At 42.9% G+C, this 20171-nt stretch overlaps 1 protein-coding gene and 1 long non-coding RNA gene across 16 annotated transcripts in view; one reads left to right on the top strand and one right to left on the bottom strand.

The window, feature by feature from the left end:
• GRIP1 (glutamate receptor interacting protein 1) overlaps positions 1 to 19872 on the top strand; it is a 334511-nt gene extending 314639 nt beyond the window's left edge. For 11 of the 14 annotated variants that reach the window (XM_065668374.1, XM_065668350.1, XM_065668402.1 and 8 more), the window contains 6 exons: positions 3503 to 3656; positions 5431 to 5631; positions 7998 to 8109; positions 10739 to 10972; positions 17885 to 18031; positions 19090 to 19872. In XM_065668374.1, the coding sequence (XP_065524446.1) occupies positions 3503 to 3656; positions 5431 to 5631; positions 7998 to 8109; positions 10739 to 10972; positions 17885 to 18031; positions 19090 to 19326 (1085 nt within the window). In that variant the 3' untranslated portion in view covers positions 19327 to 19872. Of the gene's footprint in view, positions 1 to 3502; positions 3657 to 5430; positions 5894 to 7997; positions 8110 to 10738; positions 10973 to 17884; positions 18032 to 19089 lie in introns of those variants that run through there. The other 3 variants (XM_065668391.1, XM_065668428.1, XM_065668434.1) reach the window with 3 other exon arrangements.
• LOC136008755 (uncharacterized) lies at positions 3904 to 14992 on the bottom strand. Of its 2 annotated transcripts, XR_010610225.1 has the most exons (4): positions 9486 to 14992; positions 5852 to 5954; positions 5416 to 5465; positions 3904 to 4316 (listed from the first exon to the last, which is right to left on the bottom strand). It is a non-coding gene; the product is annotated as an uncharacterized LOC136008755 (long non-coding RNA). The 2 variants fall into 2 exon arrangements; XR_010610223.1 differs by having other exon boundaries at positions 3904 to 5465.
• Positions 19873 to 20171: the final 299 nt, after the last annotated feature.

Raw genomic sequence — 20171 nt, 5'->3', positions numbered from 1 at the left:
TGCACACAGCTGTCTTAGTTACATGCGGGTTGAGAGAGGCAGGTCTAGACTGATTTATGGAAGCAAACTGCCCTCTTTAGAGAGGTGACAGCAGTGATATTTGTTAGTCGTGAACAAAACAGAACTTCCTAATCCAATATGCACATCAGAAAATGCCAACTATGGAGCTAGAAAAGGAGTATGTCAAGATGAAATACGTATATAGCAGCTCTATCGTAACAGATTTTGCTTGCCAGATCAGCATCAGCTTGTGCCAAGTCAATCCATGCATTCTTCTTGATACATCACTTGGAAGCCAGGCTTACCTAAAAGATTCAGGACAAAGCAATGTGGTGCTGGAAACTCTGTATATGTATTTAGAAGCATTAATGCCTCTGCCTGTCTACCTGCCTATATAAATGTGCAATAAGCCACATAACAGCTCCTTTCTCCCTCAAACAACCTTGAGCTTGAATACAAGAACCAAAATGAGCAAAAATGTTGCTTTTCATTATGCGCCCTCTACTCATGTAAATGTGGCATTTAGGGATACGGTTTAATGGTGGACTTAGCAGTGGAGGTTATGAGTTGGGCTTGATGATCTTGAAGTTCTTTTCCAACCTAGATGAGTCTGTGATTCTATGATAAAAGCACCCAGGAATAAACTCTTCAGATATAAAGGTCATCTGATGCCATTACACAGCCTTGAGATATGTGGAAATGGCTGCCAGAGAAATCATTTTCATCAAGGTGAGCTTCCTGAGAGTGTATGTTGGTCTCCCGGCACTTGTGCGTGTCGTGAGATGGGCCTTTTCTCACCTCTCAAGAGCACTAGCAAGCAGCAGTGTCTCTGCTAAGGGCAAGTCTCTCTTCCACAAGGGGGCATGGGTACAGAGATTCCCATGTTGGCAGGGCTGTGACAGCACAGTCCTGCGTTTGTATTGAGTCCTTGCTAGCGGTGCAGAGACAGACGCTCTCCTTCCTGTCATAGAATCACAGAATGGTTTGGATTGGAAAGGACCTTAAGATCATCCAGTTCCAATACCCCTGCCATGGACAGGGACACCTCACACTAAACCATCCCACACAAGGCTCTGTCCAGCCTGGCCTTGAACACCGCCAGGGATGGTGCATTCACAGCTTCCCTGGGCAACCCATTCCAGTGCCTCAACACCCTTACAGTAAGGAGCTTCTTCCTTATATCCAATCTAAACTTCCCCTGTTTAAGTTTTAACCCATTACCCCTTGTCCTGTCACTACAGTCCCTGACGAAGAGTCCCTATAGGCCCCCTTCAGATACTGGAAGGCTGCTATGAGGTCTCCGCGCAGCCTTCTCTTCTCCAAGCTGAACAGCCCCAACTTCCTCAGCCTGTCTTCATACGGGAGGTGCTCCAGTCCCCTGATCATCCTCGTGGCCTCCTCTGGACTTGTTCCAGCAGTTCCATGTCCTTTTTATGTTGAGGACACCAGAACTGCACACAATGCTCCAGGTGAGGTCTCACAAGAGCAGAATAGAGGGGCAGGATCACCTCCTTCGACCTGCTGGTCACGCTCCTTTTGATGCAGCACAGGATACGGTTGGCTTTCTGGGCTGCGAGTGCACACTGAAGCCAGCTCATGTTCAGTTTTGCATCAACCAACACCCCCAAGTCCTTCTCTGCAGGGCTGCTCTGAATCTCTTCTCTGCCCAACCTGTAGCTGTGCCTGGGATTGTTCCGACCCAGGTGTAGGACCTTGCACTTGTCTTGGTTGAACTTCATAAGGTTGGCATCAGCCCACCTCACAAGTGTGTTAAGGTCCCTCTGGATGGCATCCCTTCCCTCCAGCATATCAACCGAACCACACAGCTTGGTGTCATCGGCAAACTTGCTGAGGGCGCACTCAATCCCACTGTCCATGTCAGCGACGAAGATCTTGAACAGGACCGGTCCCAACACTGATCCCTGAGGGACACCACTCATTACTGGTCTCCAGCCGGACATTGAGCCATTGACCACAACTCTTTGTGTGCGGCCATCCAGCCAGTTCTTTATCCACCGAGTGGTCCCTCCATCAAATTGATGTCTCTCTGATTCAGAGAAAAGGATGTTGTGTGGGACAGTGTCAAACGCTTTGCACAAGTCCAGGTAGATGACATCAACTGCTCTACCCCTGTCCATCAATTCTGTAGCCCCATCATAGAAGGCCACCAAATTGGTCAGGCAGGATTTCCCCTTAGTGAAGCCATGTTGGCTGTCACCAAGCACCTTGTTGTTTTTCATGTGCCTTAACATGCCTTCCAGGAGAATGTGCTCCAAGATTTTGCCAGGCACAGAGGTGAGACTGACTGGTCTGTAATTCCCTGGGTCTTCCATTTTCCCCTTCTTGAAAACGGGGGTTATATTTCCCTTTTTCCAGTCGTCGGGAACTTCACCTGACTGCCATGATTTTTCAAATATGATGGCCAGTGGCTTAGCAACTTCATTCACCAGCTCCTTCAGGACCCGCGGATGGATTCCATCAGCTCCCATGGACTTGTGTACGTTCAGGTTCTTAAGATGGTCTCGAACCAGATCCTCTCCTACCGTGGGCCCAAGGTCTTCATTCTCACAGTCCCTGCGTCTGCCTTCTGAGACTTGGGTGGTGCAGTCAGAGCCTTTGCCAGGGAAGACCAAGGCAAAGAAGTCATTCAGAACCTCAGCCTTCTCCAAATCCTGTGCAGCCAGTTCTCCCGAGAGCTTCTGGAGAGGGCCCACGTTGTCCCTAGTCTGTCTTTTATTCGCTATGTACCTATAGAATCCCTTCCTGTTACCCTTAACTTCCCTAGCCAAGTTTGATTCTTTTAAATTCAATTCAATTCCTGTTCTATCATTACTCCAGTTATTGGCCACTCAGGAGCCTCTTGCACCATGCCAACTTCCACATCTAGGTAGCCATTCTACAGATTGATAGTATTGTGCATAATTGACACTAATATGTCACGATTTTTGGGCTGCGTTGCTTCCAAATTTGAGAAAGTTATGAGGAGGAAGGAAAAACTTTCCTGCTAGTCATCTGAAGAGCCAAGCTGATGGATGTTTTTAATGCATCCTTGCATACTCTTTTTTCAGGAAGTCTGAAGTGAAGTTATCTAAATAGCTTAGGCTTAATTTGGGGCATGTTGCACATGACCGTGTTAAATTGTATTTAACATATCCATAACACACGTGATTTATTCACTAGTGTTCAATGTGTGATGTCAAATAGGAAATTGATAAATTGTGAAGATATCTAAAGTGAACATCAGAAGCAGCTGAGACATAAAGAGTAGGGGAACAGTGTTATGTATATTTAAGATCTGCTTTTGATGGACTTTCACAGGAGAAGCTCTAGAGCACGCCTAATTCCAGGCGTAATTTAGGTCATAAATAATCTGACTACTACCGCGAAAAGAAGCTGGCAATCATGAATCCACACCAAGGTTCTACAGAACCAAGCTTCAGAGATGGGCTTTTCTGTCATTACAGCATATACAGGGCCGTAAATACATAATTCATCTTTTCAGGACACAGCTATCAGGCATCAGGGTACAACTTCAATGCCTATGAGTGGAGGACTCCAAAGCAGGCTAGTTTGTCCCCTCCAAGCAAACCACGAAACCACCCGTTTCATGATACAGGGCTGAGTGACGATGAATGGGACCGACCTACAGCAAGCAGGTAAGTTCTCTTACGAGTTTCTGTTTCTGACTTGCAGCTGCAGCAATTAATTAATAAAATTAATAAATAATGAATAATAAATACATAATAAATTAATTAATGAAATTAATACTTACTGTCTGGAATGAAATTATGTTCTTCTCATGCAGCTGTAACAGCTCTTCCTTTAAATATGAGACACAGTATTTATAGTTGATGAAACTTAATAGGTGGATTAGTGACAGTTATGGAAGATTATGACACCAAAGCCAAGACATGTATTTATTTTGAGTTACTTCAGACAAAAAACCCCACAGCATTTATCTCTTAAGAATAAACAAACAAAAAAATTAGGGCATTCCTCTGAGTAAGCATCAGGAAAAACCTTCTCCGTTTTCCCCTCCACAAAAAGAAACCTATAAATACAGTGGCTAAAAACAACTGGCATGTTAATCTTTTGTCTTCCCTGAAAACTCTTCATTTTGGTTTGGGCAAAGAAGCAGAAACTGCAGTCATCTTCCATAAATGCTTGAGGCATCTGCAGTGATTCAGTAGGAGAACAAAGTGATCCAGGTAGAAATGTCTAGTCCAAAGCTATGGTAGTTTGCCACGCATGCATTCCTCTTCTTCCGAGAAGTAAATCTCCTTTTCAGCTAATTTCTCTGCAGGCAAAAGAACTTCCTGAGGGACAAATGCTTAGTTAGCAATGCTTGGAGATAGTGAAAGACCCAAATATCTCTTACTCTTCATTGTAAGAATGATCCGGCAGTGGAACCACTGCAGAAGCTTGGGTAATTCCTGCCAAAGAACAGTCCTTCCTCAGACAGCCACAGAAAGATGTGCTTTTTGTACCTGTCCTCAGGACTTGCAGACGTGTTTGTCCTTCATGAGAAGTACAGTTTCTTGGTGTAGCAGCACAATAAGCCCAAAATCCCAGTCTGTGAGAAATTCAAGTTTAGTACTAAAGAAAACCTTTCTGTATTAAACATACCGGATAAGTAAATCCATAAGGTCCAGTTTGTTACCTTTCAAGTACAAATCAAGGCAAAGCTGAGATGCCAGTGCTGCTTTTCAGAATCTGAATGACAGATCCTCTGGTACAGCAGACTGCCCAGTGGCGTTTTATCTGGAGACAAGTCTGGCAAGGTAATAGCTAAGATATGGGCAAGTGTGAGCTCTCAGTCCATATCCAGCTCCTTTGGTCCTACTGCACAGAAGCATACTAGAAGTTTTCATAGGCTGGTAGTGGACAATACTTAATAAAGGAAATGGCCGTAGTTTTCTTAATACCTGCCATTCTTGGTAAGTTAACATATTTCATTTAATAGCAGCATCCTTATTCATAGTTAAAGCCCATATATTGTTTTTCAGATGAGATGCAGCCATATATTGCGGAACACCTACTGTTTTGCAGTAAGCTGATAATATTGATGAGCAGTGAAGCAGGAAGATGGATTGTAAAATACAGTCTTCTAAATTAAAAGCATGTACTCTACTACCATTTTAAAGCTCTACTTAACAGAAAGTATACACATTGAAGAGTCTTGTTCTACCCGTCAGTGTGACTTACAAGTGAGATACATGGCACAAATTAAATTAGTGATTATTCTTTCTGCGAGAAACAGTGTATGCAACAACTGATGGTGCTCCTGTACCAAGTGCTGGGGTATTTGAGAAGGGTCTGTCTGTTCTTCAGGCCTGTTATAGGAATTCCCAGGAAACCACCTCTTCTCTGCCTCTAGCTAAGCAACTTTTAAGAAAAAAAGTAATTTTTTCTTACCTTTATTTTGTGCAGCACAGCTTGCAAGAATATGTGGCAACAGAAGGAGACTGAGACGATGGGAGAGAATCAAGAAAACCATTTAAAGCAAACTTCCGTAGAAAGATCAGGGGGAGAGAGCAACAGGAGCATGAAGAAAGAGAGCAAGATGTGGAAAGGTGCCTCTGGTGGGCCAAGGAAAGGTGGGGGGCAGCTGGAAGAGTGGAATACCTCCAGGTAGGAGAACAAAGAATGCACAGCAGTGAGATCTAGCTGGGCTGAGGCGGGGGCAGGAGGGGAAGGAAGGGAAAACAGTTACAATGGGAAAAAGGAGAACAGCAGGGTAAAAGCAGATAACACATCATTAACATGCCATTGAGTGACAGTGGTATTTCAGTTGGCAAGTGAGTGAAACCAGAGAGAGCTGGAACCGCTCTGTAGCCTGCTGTCTACCTACCACTGGCAGGTAGGACCAGTCCTGTGCCAGGGAAGCAGCTTTGCACATTAAAACAGTGCTTACAGGAATGAGTCTGCCCAATCCTCGAACATCCTCGAACCTCCTGAATTGAAAAAAAACGAACAAAAAAGAGAGATAAAGTAAATTTTGTCTTTCATATGGCAGTAAGAACCAAATCAGAGGCACCTGAGTCTTCCTATCTGTCTCATGATCTCTCCTTCTGCCTTTTTATGCATCTGAATGTCTGATGGCTCTTTGAATAAGCATCAGAAAACCAAATATATTCGTTATAGGTTAAACAATATTTCACATAACATAAAATCAATCTGTCATGTTTCAGGGAAAACACAAAAAGCATCTAGGTGAGAAATTATTTTGATACATCTTTTTTTCTGGGGCAGTGGCTCAGCTACAAGTCAGTTTATTCACGTAGGTGTGAATGGAGATGCAAAGGTTGGGCATTTCACACACTGGAAGACAGGACTTAGAGAAAAAGCAAAAGAGGAGGTGAGGGCAGAAAAAGGAATTGCTTCAGCTAAAAAGAAGTCCAGACAGAGGCATCGTGATTTCGGATTTCACAGAAGCTGGGGAAGAAGTGGACCTCCACTTTTATGAAATGCAGTCTTTGCTGTCGCAGACAATTGCCTCAAATAATCCTGTTCATTAACTCAAGTTCCATTTTATAGTATCATATTAGTGTGCAACATAAAGAAAGGTATTGTAATGGATAAATTAGTCTATGTTCAACATTAGCTATTAAACCAACTACTTGGGCTTATTGAAAAAGCCCATTTCAGAAGTCAAGGAACTTTCTAAAATCACGTTTTAAATACTTTCTTGTCTTGCCTGGGAGGAATTGCATCTGTGATCTGAGTAGGTATTCTCACCATAGCTGTACCTATTGCAGTATCTTAGAAGACATACTGATGCTAGGTGGAGAATCATTGCAATAAGAGATGGAAATGGCTGACCATTGTCTGCTTGACCGATGGTAACTGTAAGAAAGCATCTTTGAGGCACAGTATCATGAGCATGAAGTATCCAAGCTGCCGTCCCTTATGCTGAGCGATTCTATTGAGAAGCTATTCTGTTAACAGTGTTACATTGACGCTATTCTCAGTAATACGTTGTTTGACAAGCAAGGCCTCAGATGCTTCCATAATAGTGTTTGCTCTGTTTATGTGCAGTTTAAGCAGCACGAGCTGCAGCCCATGGGCAGCTGATCCAAAGCAACAGCTTGCTGCCACCAAAGGGCCAAATTCTCATTCTTCCTTTCCTCATCCTTCCCCTGTGCCTTTCACATATGACCAGCCCAGTCCAGTGCAGCAGCTCTAATGCTTGTGGGAACCTTCATTGAGCTAAGACAGCAAAGTACTGCTTCCTAAACACACACACACACACACACAGAGTAATGGTGTCCCGTTGGGCTGTGTTGCTGCAGTCAATATGTGGTAGGTTTTATCAGACTTCTTTTGTTGAGCATTGCAGTCACCACCATCGTGCTCAAGAGTGCCAATGAAAGGCCTCAGTCTGCTAATGAAATACCAGAGACCTAAGTCTCCATGCAAAACATCCTGAAAGTTTCTCTGTTTGTGTATGAAATGACTGGAGTGGTTTCTGTGACGGCAGTCGGGGGCTAAATTTGATAGCGATAAATGAAGCTTAGGCTGAAAGAACCAGGTAAAAAGCACTGCCGTTCCTCTTCTGCAAGCTCTGCTGCAAAAATGGGGGCTCTTTTCATGTTCCCTGGGAGAAGTCTCTGAGGTTGAAAGGCTTTACTGCAGATACGCATTGCACGGAGCAGCTCTGCACACAGCTGCTGGTTGATTCATCAATTTTCATAGGGAGGTCCCAGTTCCAATCCAGTAAAAACGTGCACTGAATTGTTCTTGGAATCCATTTATCTCCTTACGGAATACCTCGCTGCTCAGACCCTGCCAGCTGCTCGCAACTGCCAGGTTACGAGAAGCCTGGTGTGTCCCATGCTCTGCGTGTCCATCCAGCCTCTCCTGGTCAATGACTTCCCCACTCCCCTGCCGTAAGGTTCTGTCGTTCGAGTTGCAGTCTGTGGCAAGGCATGTGTGTGAAATATACTTTTGAGGGGAAAAGAAGTCCACATTTTTTTAACCTCTCCTTGTAAATCTAGCTTCGCAGGTACCCATGATAACACCGAGGCTGACCAGGAGGAAAATTTCTGGTCTCAGGCTCTGGAGGATTTAGAGACCTGTGGCCAGTCAGGAATTCTGAGGGAACTAGAGGTAGAACAATCTTAACCTTTCTTTCCAATTGTAGAGAAATAAAATGGTTTTGGTTTGGTTTACCTTCATTTTATTTTCTCCTTTTTTGTCTTTCTAAGTTTCACTAATCACACCAGTTCATTTAAAAGCTTTAACCCCTCTCCACAGGACAAGGCTGACAGGCGTCTGTGTTTGAGAAACATGACTCTCTTGGTACCTACCCTTTACCTTTGTATTTTCGCTTGTGCAGCTGCCTCCCCCGCCCCTAACCAGAGCTCTTTTCTTTTGCACAATGCAACCAAAATTCTAGAAACGTGTTCACCCCAGAGCTTTTGACTTGCAGCTTCTGCTGTGCACAACCATTGATGCTGCCCGCACAGGCAGCACATGTCGCAGAACTCCGAAGCGGGCATAGCCTTCCTGCAGCAATGCATCCCGTTCTCTGACAGACGCTTTATGCAGCTTTCCTTAGCATGCTATAGGTTATCTTTTAAATTGAAACTTAATTTGATTAAGATGAACATAAAAGAAAATCAGCTTTTCAGAACGTTCCCCTGTAGTCTTACCTCTCTGCAAGTAAACCCTGCTAACGTTACACAGCGATTTTTTCATTGCGTAACAAATGTTCACATTTCATCCTGAAGTTAACTGCAAATATAACTGTGTTTCACGTTCGATCGTGAGGGGGATAAAGGGGGGAGGGAACCGAGTAACTTTGAGTCTTATTTTCCTAATGACCTTTTCTCTGAGTTGTCTAATCAGAACACTTAAGAGGGCACTGCCACTGAAAGCTGTGGAATGAGAGGTCCTGAAATATTTTCTTTTATGTTCTTTTAAATTCCTGGAGCTGCAAAACTGGCAGAATCTCATTTTCATTTTTATGTTCTATAAAGTCCTTTAGCAGCCGGGAGGAATGTGAATGGCGTAACTGGGTGAAAGTTTTTCAGTTCAGATTAATTTCCTCCTTCAGATTTATGGCTTTTGTATTGCACGTATGGGCAGCAAAACGCGATTCTCACGTATTTGTTATTGCAAACCAGAGAAATAGAGGAGAAAATGTTATACTGGTTTAATTCCGTAGTTAGATATAGCTCACTACCACAGGCTTCTCTTGCAGTTTTCAATATTCAGAGCACAATAAAAGGATATGGAAATAGGTAATTCTGAAATGGAAATAGATCATTCATGCTGACCAGAATTCAGTTACTTCAACATGTTGAATTTTCCCCAGCCTTTCCCAGAAGTGAGAACTGTAGATGCTGTATAGTTTATAGCATCGCCCTGTTCAGAGCCCACAGCTCTGAGAAGCAAGCAAAACTTATTCAGTATGACAGGATGCTGAGAATGGTGATGCCTCTATTTTATGAAGTGCCATTATGTAGTCAAGGACTCCTTACCATTCTTTATTTCAAGGTCTTCAGCCAAAGAGCAAAGGAAACTGTTGTTTGCCAAGTCCTCTGGATGCTTTTGCTCCACCAGGCAGTAATATCAGTCATTACCGAGCACAAGAGAGACTGTAAAGAGGCTACAATATATTATGTCATAGTGAAAGCAGTGCTGGAGCTGGGAGAAAGAAGGGTGACAGACATGCTCACCAGGGTCAGAAGCAAACATTTATTTGCCTGTCTTCCCCTTATTTTTTTCCTCCTTTCATTTTTACTACTCATTTTCCAGCAGACTGCCTGCATCCTGTCCCTGTCAGAGTTTAGGCTATGGCCTTTTAATTTCCCTTTTCACTTGTCCATCGGCACCAGGGAGAATAAGTAGGAAATGCAGTGTACCCTGTCCCAGCAGCGGTAGGTCTGTATGGTGGCTGTGCCAAAGCACATTTGCCTCCCACTCCCCAGAGCAGAAAGTCTTTCCCAGGGAGGAGGCTCCTTGCTCTGCACAGGTGCTTTTCATGTCAGTCCATTCAACCCAGGGGATGAGATGACTCCTGCTGTTGTCTTTCAGGATTTCACCCTCCATATATTCTTGCATCTAACATAAAAGGCTAGGTTTGACTGAGATTAAAAACAGCAGTCAGGCTGCGGCTTGCATCCCTGCAGCATTAGTGCTGAGCTAAGGCACTCTTGCAGTATGCGTGTTATGCAGAGTTTCTTTCCAGGCAGGGAGTGAGCTTACCTGCATTGAGCTTTCCTTGGCCTGGGATGGTATCCAGGCACGCTCGGTGCCAGTGCCGGCTCCAGAGCTGCCTACATATTCTGCTGACTCACACTTATTTACCTTGCACACACAGCCTGAATTGTAAATGCCTTCCTATAGCTCCAATTCTAACAAATGCAATTATGCCACAATTCAAACGTCTTTTTACTTACATGTAAAACGTGTCAAATAAGCAATTCAGCTACACACTCTTCAGTCTGCCAGGGGACTGGCTTTCAAGCATAGCTGTTTAGCGCTCAGTATTTTAGTTTGAAATGCCATCTGAAAACTTTTGCCCATAGGGTTCTGTTATGGTTGTGTTTTGCTGTGGTCCTTTGTTTTATAGTGACTTGCAAGCAGATTGAACATCTATCCTCTTGCCTTTTGCTGTGCCCTGAGTGATTGTGTTTTAACAAAAAATAGAGACTTTTCCTACTGCTGTGAATTAACTGCTTACCTAACCCGCATTCTGTGTTAAACATTAACCTCTTCATTAATGCTCTAGGCCACAATTATGTCAGGAAGTACAATGAGTTTGAATCATGAAAACCCCCAACCTCGTAACCAGCTGGGAAGACAAGCCAGCTTCCAGGAAAGAAGTACTGTAAGGCCACATTACAGTCAAGCTACCCGTAGCAACACATTGCCATCAGATGTGGGGAGAAAGTCCATGGTTCTGAGAAAAATTAAGCAAGAAATGAAAGAAATCATGTCACCAACTCCTGTGGAGTTACACAAGGTCTGTAATTTTTCTTCTGACAGCTTTGAAATAATACATTCAGCATAGGGAATCTAATTACATGGCAATGCAGTAAGCACTTTTTATAATGACTCCACAGATGTAATTTGGGGGCCATGCATATTAGTTCTTACACATTAATGATACATCCTTGTGGGGGAAAACTAACAAATAAAATGCATCCTTGTCTACTATTTTGTTTTACAATAAATCCTCAGAAGGGACTACTCTTTTGCAAGGAGCATCCACTGGTAATTTGAATTGACAATTCCAATAACTCATCTCTGCAAAATGTGTTCATTAAGAAAGCAAAGTTTAATTTCTAGGAAATACATTTCTTTAGGAAATTACTCAAGAGGGTTTGGGGCTCCCATTGGTCCTTTTTCAAATTAACACTCATTTTGAATCAAATACATGAGACTCAATGTACATAATATTGAATGTTATCTCAAATTAGCTATTGCTGCTTCTTCTCTTCCCAATTCCTTTGCTCTAAAAGGATAAATAATCTTCAGTCTATGCAACTTTTCATGGCTCAAGGCTGTCAAAATCACCTGGTGATTGGCCCTCTGCAGCCCAAGTACCGGATAAAGTACCTTTAGATGGGCACAGCAAACGCCCTGCTGGTTTAAGTTTCAAGTCCCGTGAGGCCATAATAGTAACCAGTTTCCAAAACTCTGGGGGACATTATAATGCTTTACTCCTTGATGGGAATGAGGATCCTGTCTCCTGCACCCATCTTCCTCTTAAAGGTCTGAAAACTTCCCAGAGAGGAGGCAAAAGCATGGAGAAATACCACTAAGAGGTGGTTGTTCTTAAGAGAGTTGGTTTGGTTTCTAGTACCTGTGGGTTTGACTGAGTTTAGGTTGTAGTTCATTCCCTTTCTTTCAGCGAGGTAAGGACTCATTGAGTAAGGGCTAAATGAATGTTTACAGAAGGTAGTAGGGAGTGGATTTTATATACAGCAAATTAATCCACTGCCTATGTAAACCATCAGTAGGATGTGTTGTGATAGTTTTAAGGTATTCGTATTTCCAGCTTGATACGAAGTGATTAATGGCGTCAGTTACTGTGCTTAGTTTTCCTGAATGGTGAAAAAATGTGGGATATAAACCAAAACTACACCAGTGGGCATTTCACAGAGTGCTCATATTTAGCAAAGCCACAGTTTTCTCCTGTGAATTATAAAACCAGCTGTTCATGATGGATAAAATAGATCTTTTCCTGAAAAAGAGCAGTCCGATATTATTAATAAATCAGTATTCTATGATAGCTGCTGCCTCTTAAAGAGTCCTGGGCAGTACAAAATACCCTGTCCTTGAGCTTTCTCTCTCCTCAGTTGCTTATCTTTTAAGATTGCTGCTGTGACCTTCTGTCTTCATCATTTCCAGTTTTTGTTCAGACAATATACCCACTTTTCCCCTCTCTGCTGAACTGATGCTATAAGTATTTTCCTAAGAGATCTTGCTGTTGGGCCACTGGTGGGACGACCAGTGAAATACAAACTGGTTTTGGAAAACTCTGATGGTATAAATAGTCTTTGAAATGTGAGCTAAGACATGGCTTGCCTAAGACCTGCCTCAGTAAGACCTTCAAGCATGTACCTGTCTGCATGCTGCTGAGCTTTCCCAGTTTCTTCTGCAGGACAGGTCAGGTACCTTGTTACTGCCTCAGTGTGATGAGCCTGCATGCCTGTCGAGTCAGGGCCTATGTGCACTGCAGCGCAGAGTTCATACCTGAAGTCTGATGGCAGAAAATGGGTTAGCTAAGGTCGATGTTCCACTGGCTTTTCATAACTTGATTGTGAGAGAGCAAGAATATATGATTCTACCAAAGGAAAAGCCATTAAAATGAAATGCATCAATGGCCAGTCTGGCTGTATGGGCTGAAAGACTGAGGCTGGATGAGAATTGCTCAGGCTACAAACACAGCTGAGTAAGTCTAACGGAACAGCATGGAGAGCAGACTGCATTGCTAGCTTGTCCTTCTCAGCTATACACCTGTCAGAAAGGTGACAGAGCCCTGAGGATTATTTTGCTGAAAGCTGCAAACTTTGCAGCAAGTTAACCTGAGTCCTTCACTGCTCTTTCTTACTCCACAGCATTACATTCACCAGATGTGTACTTGAACTGTCTTTGTCCTGAGGATGCTAGGATTGAGATAAGTGTCGTGCAAGTCTCTTCAAACATTTGTTCTAGATGGTTTCATAAGTAACGTTTAATTTAGCTGGAGAGCATATTGCTGTATCAGTACCCAAATTAATGAACGTCTTTAATTGATTTTATCTGCCTAGGTAATCACATAGATTAATATTTTCCTAAAAATCATAGCGGAGCATTTTTGTTAAAGTTTCATAGAGCACATTCCTCTGAGAGCAAAAATACGTGCTAGATATCACATAATTTTTCAGTATTATTACTGCAAGTAGTCATTAACCTAAAATCACAGCCAGTTAAAATACCTTAATAGCTGATCTGTGCAAGATGTATGAATTTAAATTAAGCATTTTCCCATAGAATTGAGAGGGAGAAGAGGCATAGAAACTGACTCAAAATGTGTAAGCTTCTCTTTTAAATTTGTAACTATTTAATTGCTTATGAAATATAGATGAACTTCCCATTTCAGCTTTCTTTTTCCCTTAGGCTCCTGATGTAAATAGAAAAGTCTAACAAACTGCCCATAATGGAGATTTTGCTATCAAGATCAAACCTTCTGAACAGTTGTGATCAGAAATACAGATAAACCAGCATGATTTTACCGGGTGTTGTGTGAATTGCCTGTGAATTGACTGTGTTACTGGCTAGTGAAGATGAGAAACCTGAGTGGTAGGGCTTTGCCCATACCTGTTATTAAGTGAAAACCTGGCTATTCCAGATAGTGGGTTTTTTACTCTCAGATTCCCTTTGAAGAATACATGCTGCCCTAAAAAGAATTGGCCCCAAACTTATAACCTATAATGCACAAGAAAGTTCTGTGCAGATGACCTGCACCTGAAGAATGGGATAGGTAAATCTCAGCCTCATCCCTTAAGTGAGTAACTCTCCGTTTCTTTAATTTCCAAGCTCCTGTCAAACAAACCAGAAGTCAAGAGAAGACAGCCATATGGGAAACAGTTTTAAAAAATACTCTAGGATCTGTAGATCTGAAGAACCACAGAAATGAGGAGATATTTTGATACGTAACAGTTGCAATTGCAGGGTAGCGAGTAAATTCCCTTCCAGAGTGCTCAGCCCATATAAATCAGGAATGTCCAGCCTGAACAATTAGGGGGGCAATACAAGACATTTGGATGCTCGAGTTCTGCTCCCCTCCTGTCACACACCCACCCCCAACTGCAGTGCTTCCCGCTGTCCCTCTACAGCAAAACTCCGCTTTTATGCCCATTTGCAGTGCTCCTTTTTCTGACTTACAGGCTGGGCATGAAGCAGTGTGTGCATTATTAGAAATAAGCTAAGGTGAGCTAATGTGGATTGGCACTTCCTGTAGATCTGTAGAGTATTTGTACGTATTTTGTTTTAGGCCACTCACTAAAAACAGGAAAAAAGCAAGTGTCTTAGAAACATACAAATGGGACCACTACCTTTTGTACACACAGAATTATTCTCTACTACAACTTTTCTTTGATAAGGTCTGGACTGCAATAGAGTGTACAGTTTGGAGTCTGAAAATTAAAGAAGGATGCTGACCTACTGAACAGAGTCCAGAAAAAAACAAGCCTTGTTTCACATCACCGCAGTGAAGGAGAGAATAAAGTGATCTTCTTCTCTGTGGACAGGCAGCTTAACTCTCAGCAAGGGTGAAAACATCTGAAGCACTGGAAGGGATTACTGTAATAGACTGTGGAGGTCTCCATCACTGGAGATCTTAAAAAGCAGGACAGACGAATGCCTCTCAGAAATGGGTTAGATGCAGTTGACCCTCCTGTAGGTCAAGAATTCAGTTTAGATGACTTCAGAGAGCCCCCTGTTTCATATGCTTTTGTAGTTCATGTGAGATTGAATCCAGCTCCATTCAACTCCAGTGCCTGAAGGAAGAGGAAAGGGAAAGGGAGTAAGTGGAAAGGGGAAACTGCTTTGAAAAATGGTGCCATCTGTGCTAGAAGAAGACACAGTATTTTAAACCTTCTCCTCTTATGCACTGTGTCACATCTTTATTTTTCAAGGCTTCTTTAAGAAGCAGTTAACATGAAGCACTCCTGTCCTTTGTGACGGTGAGGAAAAAAAGTTACCTCATTTGAAGATCACAGAATCACAGAATCCCAAGGGTTGGAAGGGACCTCAAAAGATCATCTAGTCCAACCCCCCTGCAAGAGCAGGGTAACCTACAGTACATCACACAGGAACTTGTCCAGGCGGGCCTTGAATATCTCCAGTGTAGGAGACTCCACAACCCCCCTGGGCAACCTGTTCCAGTGCTCTGTCACTCTTACAGTAAAGAAGTTCTTCCTGATGTTAACGTGGAACTTCCTATGCTCCAGTTTACACCCATTGCCCCTTGTCCTATCACTGGATATCACTGAAAAAAGCCTAGCTCCATCATCCTGACACCCACCCTTTACATATTTGTAAACATTGATGAGGTCACCCCTCAGTCTCCTCTTTTGCAAGCTAAAGTGACCCAGCTCCCTCAGCCTCTCCTCATAAGGGAGATGTTCCACTCCCTTAATCATCTTTGTGGCTCTGCGCTGGACTCCTTCAAGCAATTCCCTGTCCTTCTTGAACAGAGGGGCCCAGAACTGGACGCAGTATTCCAGATGTGGTTTGGGCCCAGTGCTAATTATTTTTCATTCCTGCCACGAAATGCACACAAATATGTCAATAAAATGTAGCTCCCTCCTTTATTTACTAGAATGGTAGTCTTAAAGCACTTTCATAGCAGCTTCAAACGTATTTCAGATCAAAGCGATATTAGACATGCTATGATACAACAAAAGCCTCTCTCTGTTGATAACAAATTATCATAAGGTTCCCAGAGTCCTGCTGGTACAGCAGCCGTTGATACAAATTAAAATCATTCGATGATGAATCATTGTGAATTTGCTGATAGGTTTTTTCAGTAGTTGAAATGCTCACTGACTCCAAAAATTCATGCTGAGATGGAGGAATTGTGGCCTCCATCACAAAGTTACTTTGGAGGAAGATGGGAGAAAAGCCAGCAAAGACCTTAAACACAGCAGTGCCTGGCAAGTTTCAACTGACAGCTCAGACAGAGAAGTCACTGCCAGGGAGAAAGCCTTCAGCTCCGTTATCAGGACTTCAGGTGTGCTTTTCTTCTTGGCGGCGCCGTACAGAGGCATTAAAACAAGGGAAGATGAGGAACTGGTGTAAAGTAAGGGATGAATACCATGTGTGGGTATTTGTGCTTACTGTGGCATGAGAGGTGTTTTCACAGCACCCCAACAGTGAATGCACCACCCACATCTACAGATACAGCGGTGCTAATGTTGCAGCAGCTGGCACTGTATCTAACTTCTCTCAACTGTTTCCCAGGATAGCTATCAAACTTACTTAGGGAGTCTGTTTTCATTATGGTTAAAGCAGTGCTGATACACCAGTAAAGCCAAGTAAAGTCAAGAAAACTGAAACAAAACAGGGAAAAACAAACAAACAAAACACACACACACAAAAAAAACCCCACCAAAACCCACAAACTAAAAAAACCCTACCCAACAAAATCCCAAGCCAACTATTTGTATCCCTCATTCCTGTTTAGAGACAGCCTCGTCTGTTCTTGCTTACCTTTTACACAGCAGTCAAGGCAGGGTCTCAGCAGCTTTCTGAAGGCACCACTAACCAGCACTGTGCCCCGGCACTGCTGTACCTTGGCAGTCTATGAAGTACCGACCAAGTCCTCAGCAGCCCGATCTGATTTTGGGCTTGGCCTGCCTTGAGCAGGAGGTTGGACGTAGAGACTTCCCAAAGTCCCTTCAATTTGAATGGTTCTGTAAGTCAGAAACACCAGAAAGGAATTCAGCAGCTGGCACACCCAAGGATGCAGCACATGGAGTGTTACTAGTACTGAACCATTGTAAAATTAGAGCGCACTCTTAATGGTGTCATTTTATCCACCAAGGTGTGGTAAAACCAGTATTTTGAACCCAAAGTGACATAAAGCTATAGGAGTAAAAGCTCGGTTTTGATAGTGTGACTGTATCTGCACACACATTTTGTGCCAGCATTGGCGTCAGTTGGATGTCATGCCAGTGACTCACGCAACTTCTTTGCAATTCACAAAGCTACCTGTGAGGACTTGCTCTTTGAACACCTGCAAAAGCTTCTCCTAACAGTTGTATTAACTTCTGCTTTTGAGTGACCATCTCATGGCTGTGTAAGAACACTGCCTGCAAGCTCTTTTAGAAGGAGCCTCATTTGTATTTTAACAGACTGCATTCCAACTCTTATACTGAGCACTTCTGAGATTAGGCTTTACAGGGTGGACCACTGCCTGGCCAAAACCATGCTAGCAAGAGGTTACAGTACCAGTGGTGTTTATGACTGCTGCAAGTTTTGGAAGGCATGACGCTGACTAATTGGTTGAGGCCAGATCATGATCCCTGAAGGAAAACTAAACCTAATCTTTCACTTGGATTCTGGCAACTGGAGAATAGGGTAGCAAAAATACTAAGACTCAAAAAGTTACACCAAAAAAGGTGGGCTGAACACCACAACGTTCCAATTGATGAGCAGAAGTGAGAAGGGCTTTTTATTACTGAAGAATAAGGTGGCTTCTGATATAATGTCAAAATGGGGACAACTGTAACACCGTAAGTAGCAAATAGTAGGTAAGTGATCTCTCTAATGTGAAAAAAACACCCTACCAAAACCACCCTAGGAAAAAAGCCCACCTAACGCTCATAGAAATGTAGACAAATGTTTTTGTTTTCCCTTCTCATCATGTCCATCACCTCCACAGGTAACTTTGTACAAGGACTCAGATGGAGAAGACTTTGGGTTCAGTGTCTCAGATGGTTTACTGGAAAAAGGAGTGTATGTTAAAAACATCCGGCCAGCTGGCCCTGGCGATCTGGGAGGTTTAAAACCATACGACAGGCTTTTACAGGTAAGGCCTCTGGCACCACATAGATGTAGAATGAAGAGGCAGGACATACATATGATGTTGTCCAAAGGTTTGTAAGTACCACACTGCAGGGTGTTGGGGTGTCTGCCCTATGCAGATGTAGAAAACTGCATGAGGCGTTTTCATTGCTTATTTCGAACAGCCTTATTATCTACATCACTTACTGTATTTTAAATTAGGAGTACTGAAATATCGAAAGTACAAAGCACTCTTTTGTATTTCTGCTGGGAAAAGATTTGTGTAGGGGGATGGGACGAAAGACAAATGATCGTGATCACTCTGTGCCACAGGCTGTGTACATCGCTTAGAGCCTCAGTAAGAAAAGGCGGCACTTATTGGTGACGGGCTTTTCTGCTGCAGCACGAAGGGCAGACTTTCTGTGAAGTCATAGACAAATTCTTTCCGAATGTTAGGTGTTTCAGAGCTCCACAGCTCAGATGCTCACAGGAAAGCTGGAATTCCCCAAGGCGTTTCCAGACAGATTTGTACTTTTTGCTGTCCTTGGTACAGACTTGACAATTGCTTCTGTGCTTGATCCAAGTTCTTGACTGACATAGTTGGAATAATGTAATAGTACCATGCTTACCACAGTGCCAGGCTGGACTGTGATGAGAAAACCACATTATTTGTCAACTAGCCCAATACTTTATAGAAATTCATGTATATTAATTAAAACGGGAGAAGACCTGAACTGAATTGACATTTTGGATGTGCTCTATTGCATTGAAATGAATGAACCATGACAGATGAAATAACTATGCGCTGTTCAGTGTCATTTATGGAGTGGGCATTGTGACAGCTGCCAATAGCTCTCACCAGTGCAAACATGCCCACTTCAGCAACATTCCATTGAAAGGTGAGTTAAAAACTTGACTGGTGTCTTCAGACCAGACACCAAGGCTAAACAGTCTTGTACTGGGCGATTCTTTACCTGGGATTTTTAAATGAGGTTCCACAGTCTCAAGGATAAATCTGTTTCTCTTGTGATCTCATTTCTTTTTCCTGAAATGGTAACAAAAATCCATCTTCTAATCGTCCAGGTAAACCACGTTCGCACCAGAGACTTTGACTGCTGTCTGGTTGTGCCCCTCATTGCAGAATCTGGCAATAAGCTGGAGCTGGTTATTAGCAGAAACCCGCTGGCACCTCCGAAAGGAAGCTCAGAACAGCCGACTTCAGTGAGCGGGGAGTGGTGTGATCAGACTAATGTCTTCCTTCAGCAGAGTGGACACGCTAATATTCATACAGAGACACGGGACCCTACAAATACATTATAGCAGAAAATCATTTTAGTGGGACATTTGGTAACAAAAGACAATTATGGTGCTAAATCCCTTTAAGATTTCTCTGAGATTAAGGCTCAGATGCTGTATAGCACTAAAAAGCACAGCTCAGTCTTTTTGTCTCGAGGCCTGTATTAATTCATGGTTACTTCTGAAAACGTTTAATTCTTCATTAAGTCAAGTCAGTCCATTCTAAACAACCTAGCATTAGCAACAGTACAAAAATCATAAGGGCCTTTTCTTCCCCCCAAATAGGAAACTGGGGAGATGTTTTAAACATAATTTAAATGTTCCACTTTTCCTCAGCAGCTGCTGTTTGAGGGAAAAACACAGAGTTGACCTCTGCTAACAAACAGTGGTGTCCAGGTTATGTGTCTTTTAAAACACATTTTATCAATCAGTCAGAAAGGTGCTGCTGAGGGACAAGGAAGTGTGATGCTGCACGGGGTTTCTTCTTTAATGTCCGGAGCTGTAATTTTCAGAACCTTTATTCTGCTGGCAAGGAGGGTGCACTCGTCAAACAAGGCATGGTTGAGAGGTTTAACATGGTTGCAGGAGGCTGCAGTACGAGGTGAATGTTACTGCCCCGCTTTGGTACACGTTGTTAGAAGGTATGTTATGTTCTTCCCTATGCAATGAAATATTTTAACAGTCTATCATCTATCTATCTTGCAGCCCGTGGGGATTTTTAAGCAGACTTTTCTAGTGGGATAAAACCTCTGTGAAGGAGGATTACTGACAAGAGTGAAACTGAAACGAGTTCAGACAAACCAGAAAGGTTTTAAAAGAAAACGGCTTTTTTTTTTACACTATGTCAGTGGGAGACTGATACAAAAGCT

The sequence above is a fragment of the Lathamus discolor genome, chromosome 1, assembly GCF_037157495.1.
Source record: "Lathamus discolor isolate bLatDis1 chromosome 1, bLatDis1.hap1, whole genome shotgun sequence".
Lineage (NCBI taxonomy): Eukaryota > Metazoa > Chordata > Aves > Psittaciformes > Psittacidae > Lathamus > Lathamus discolor.
This window is presented reverse-complemented; position numbering and strand designations above follow the sequence as displayed.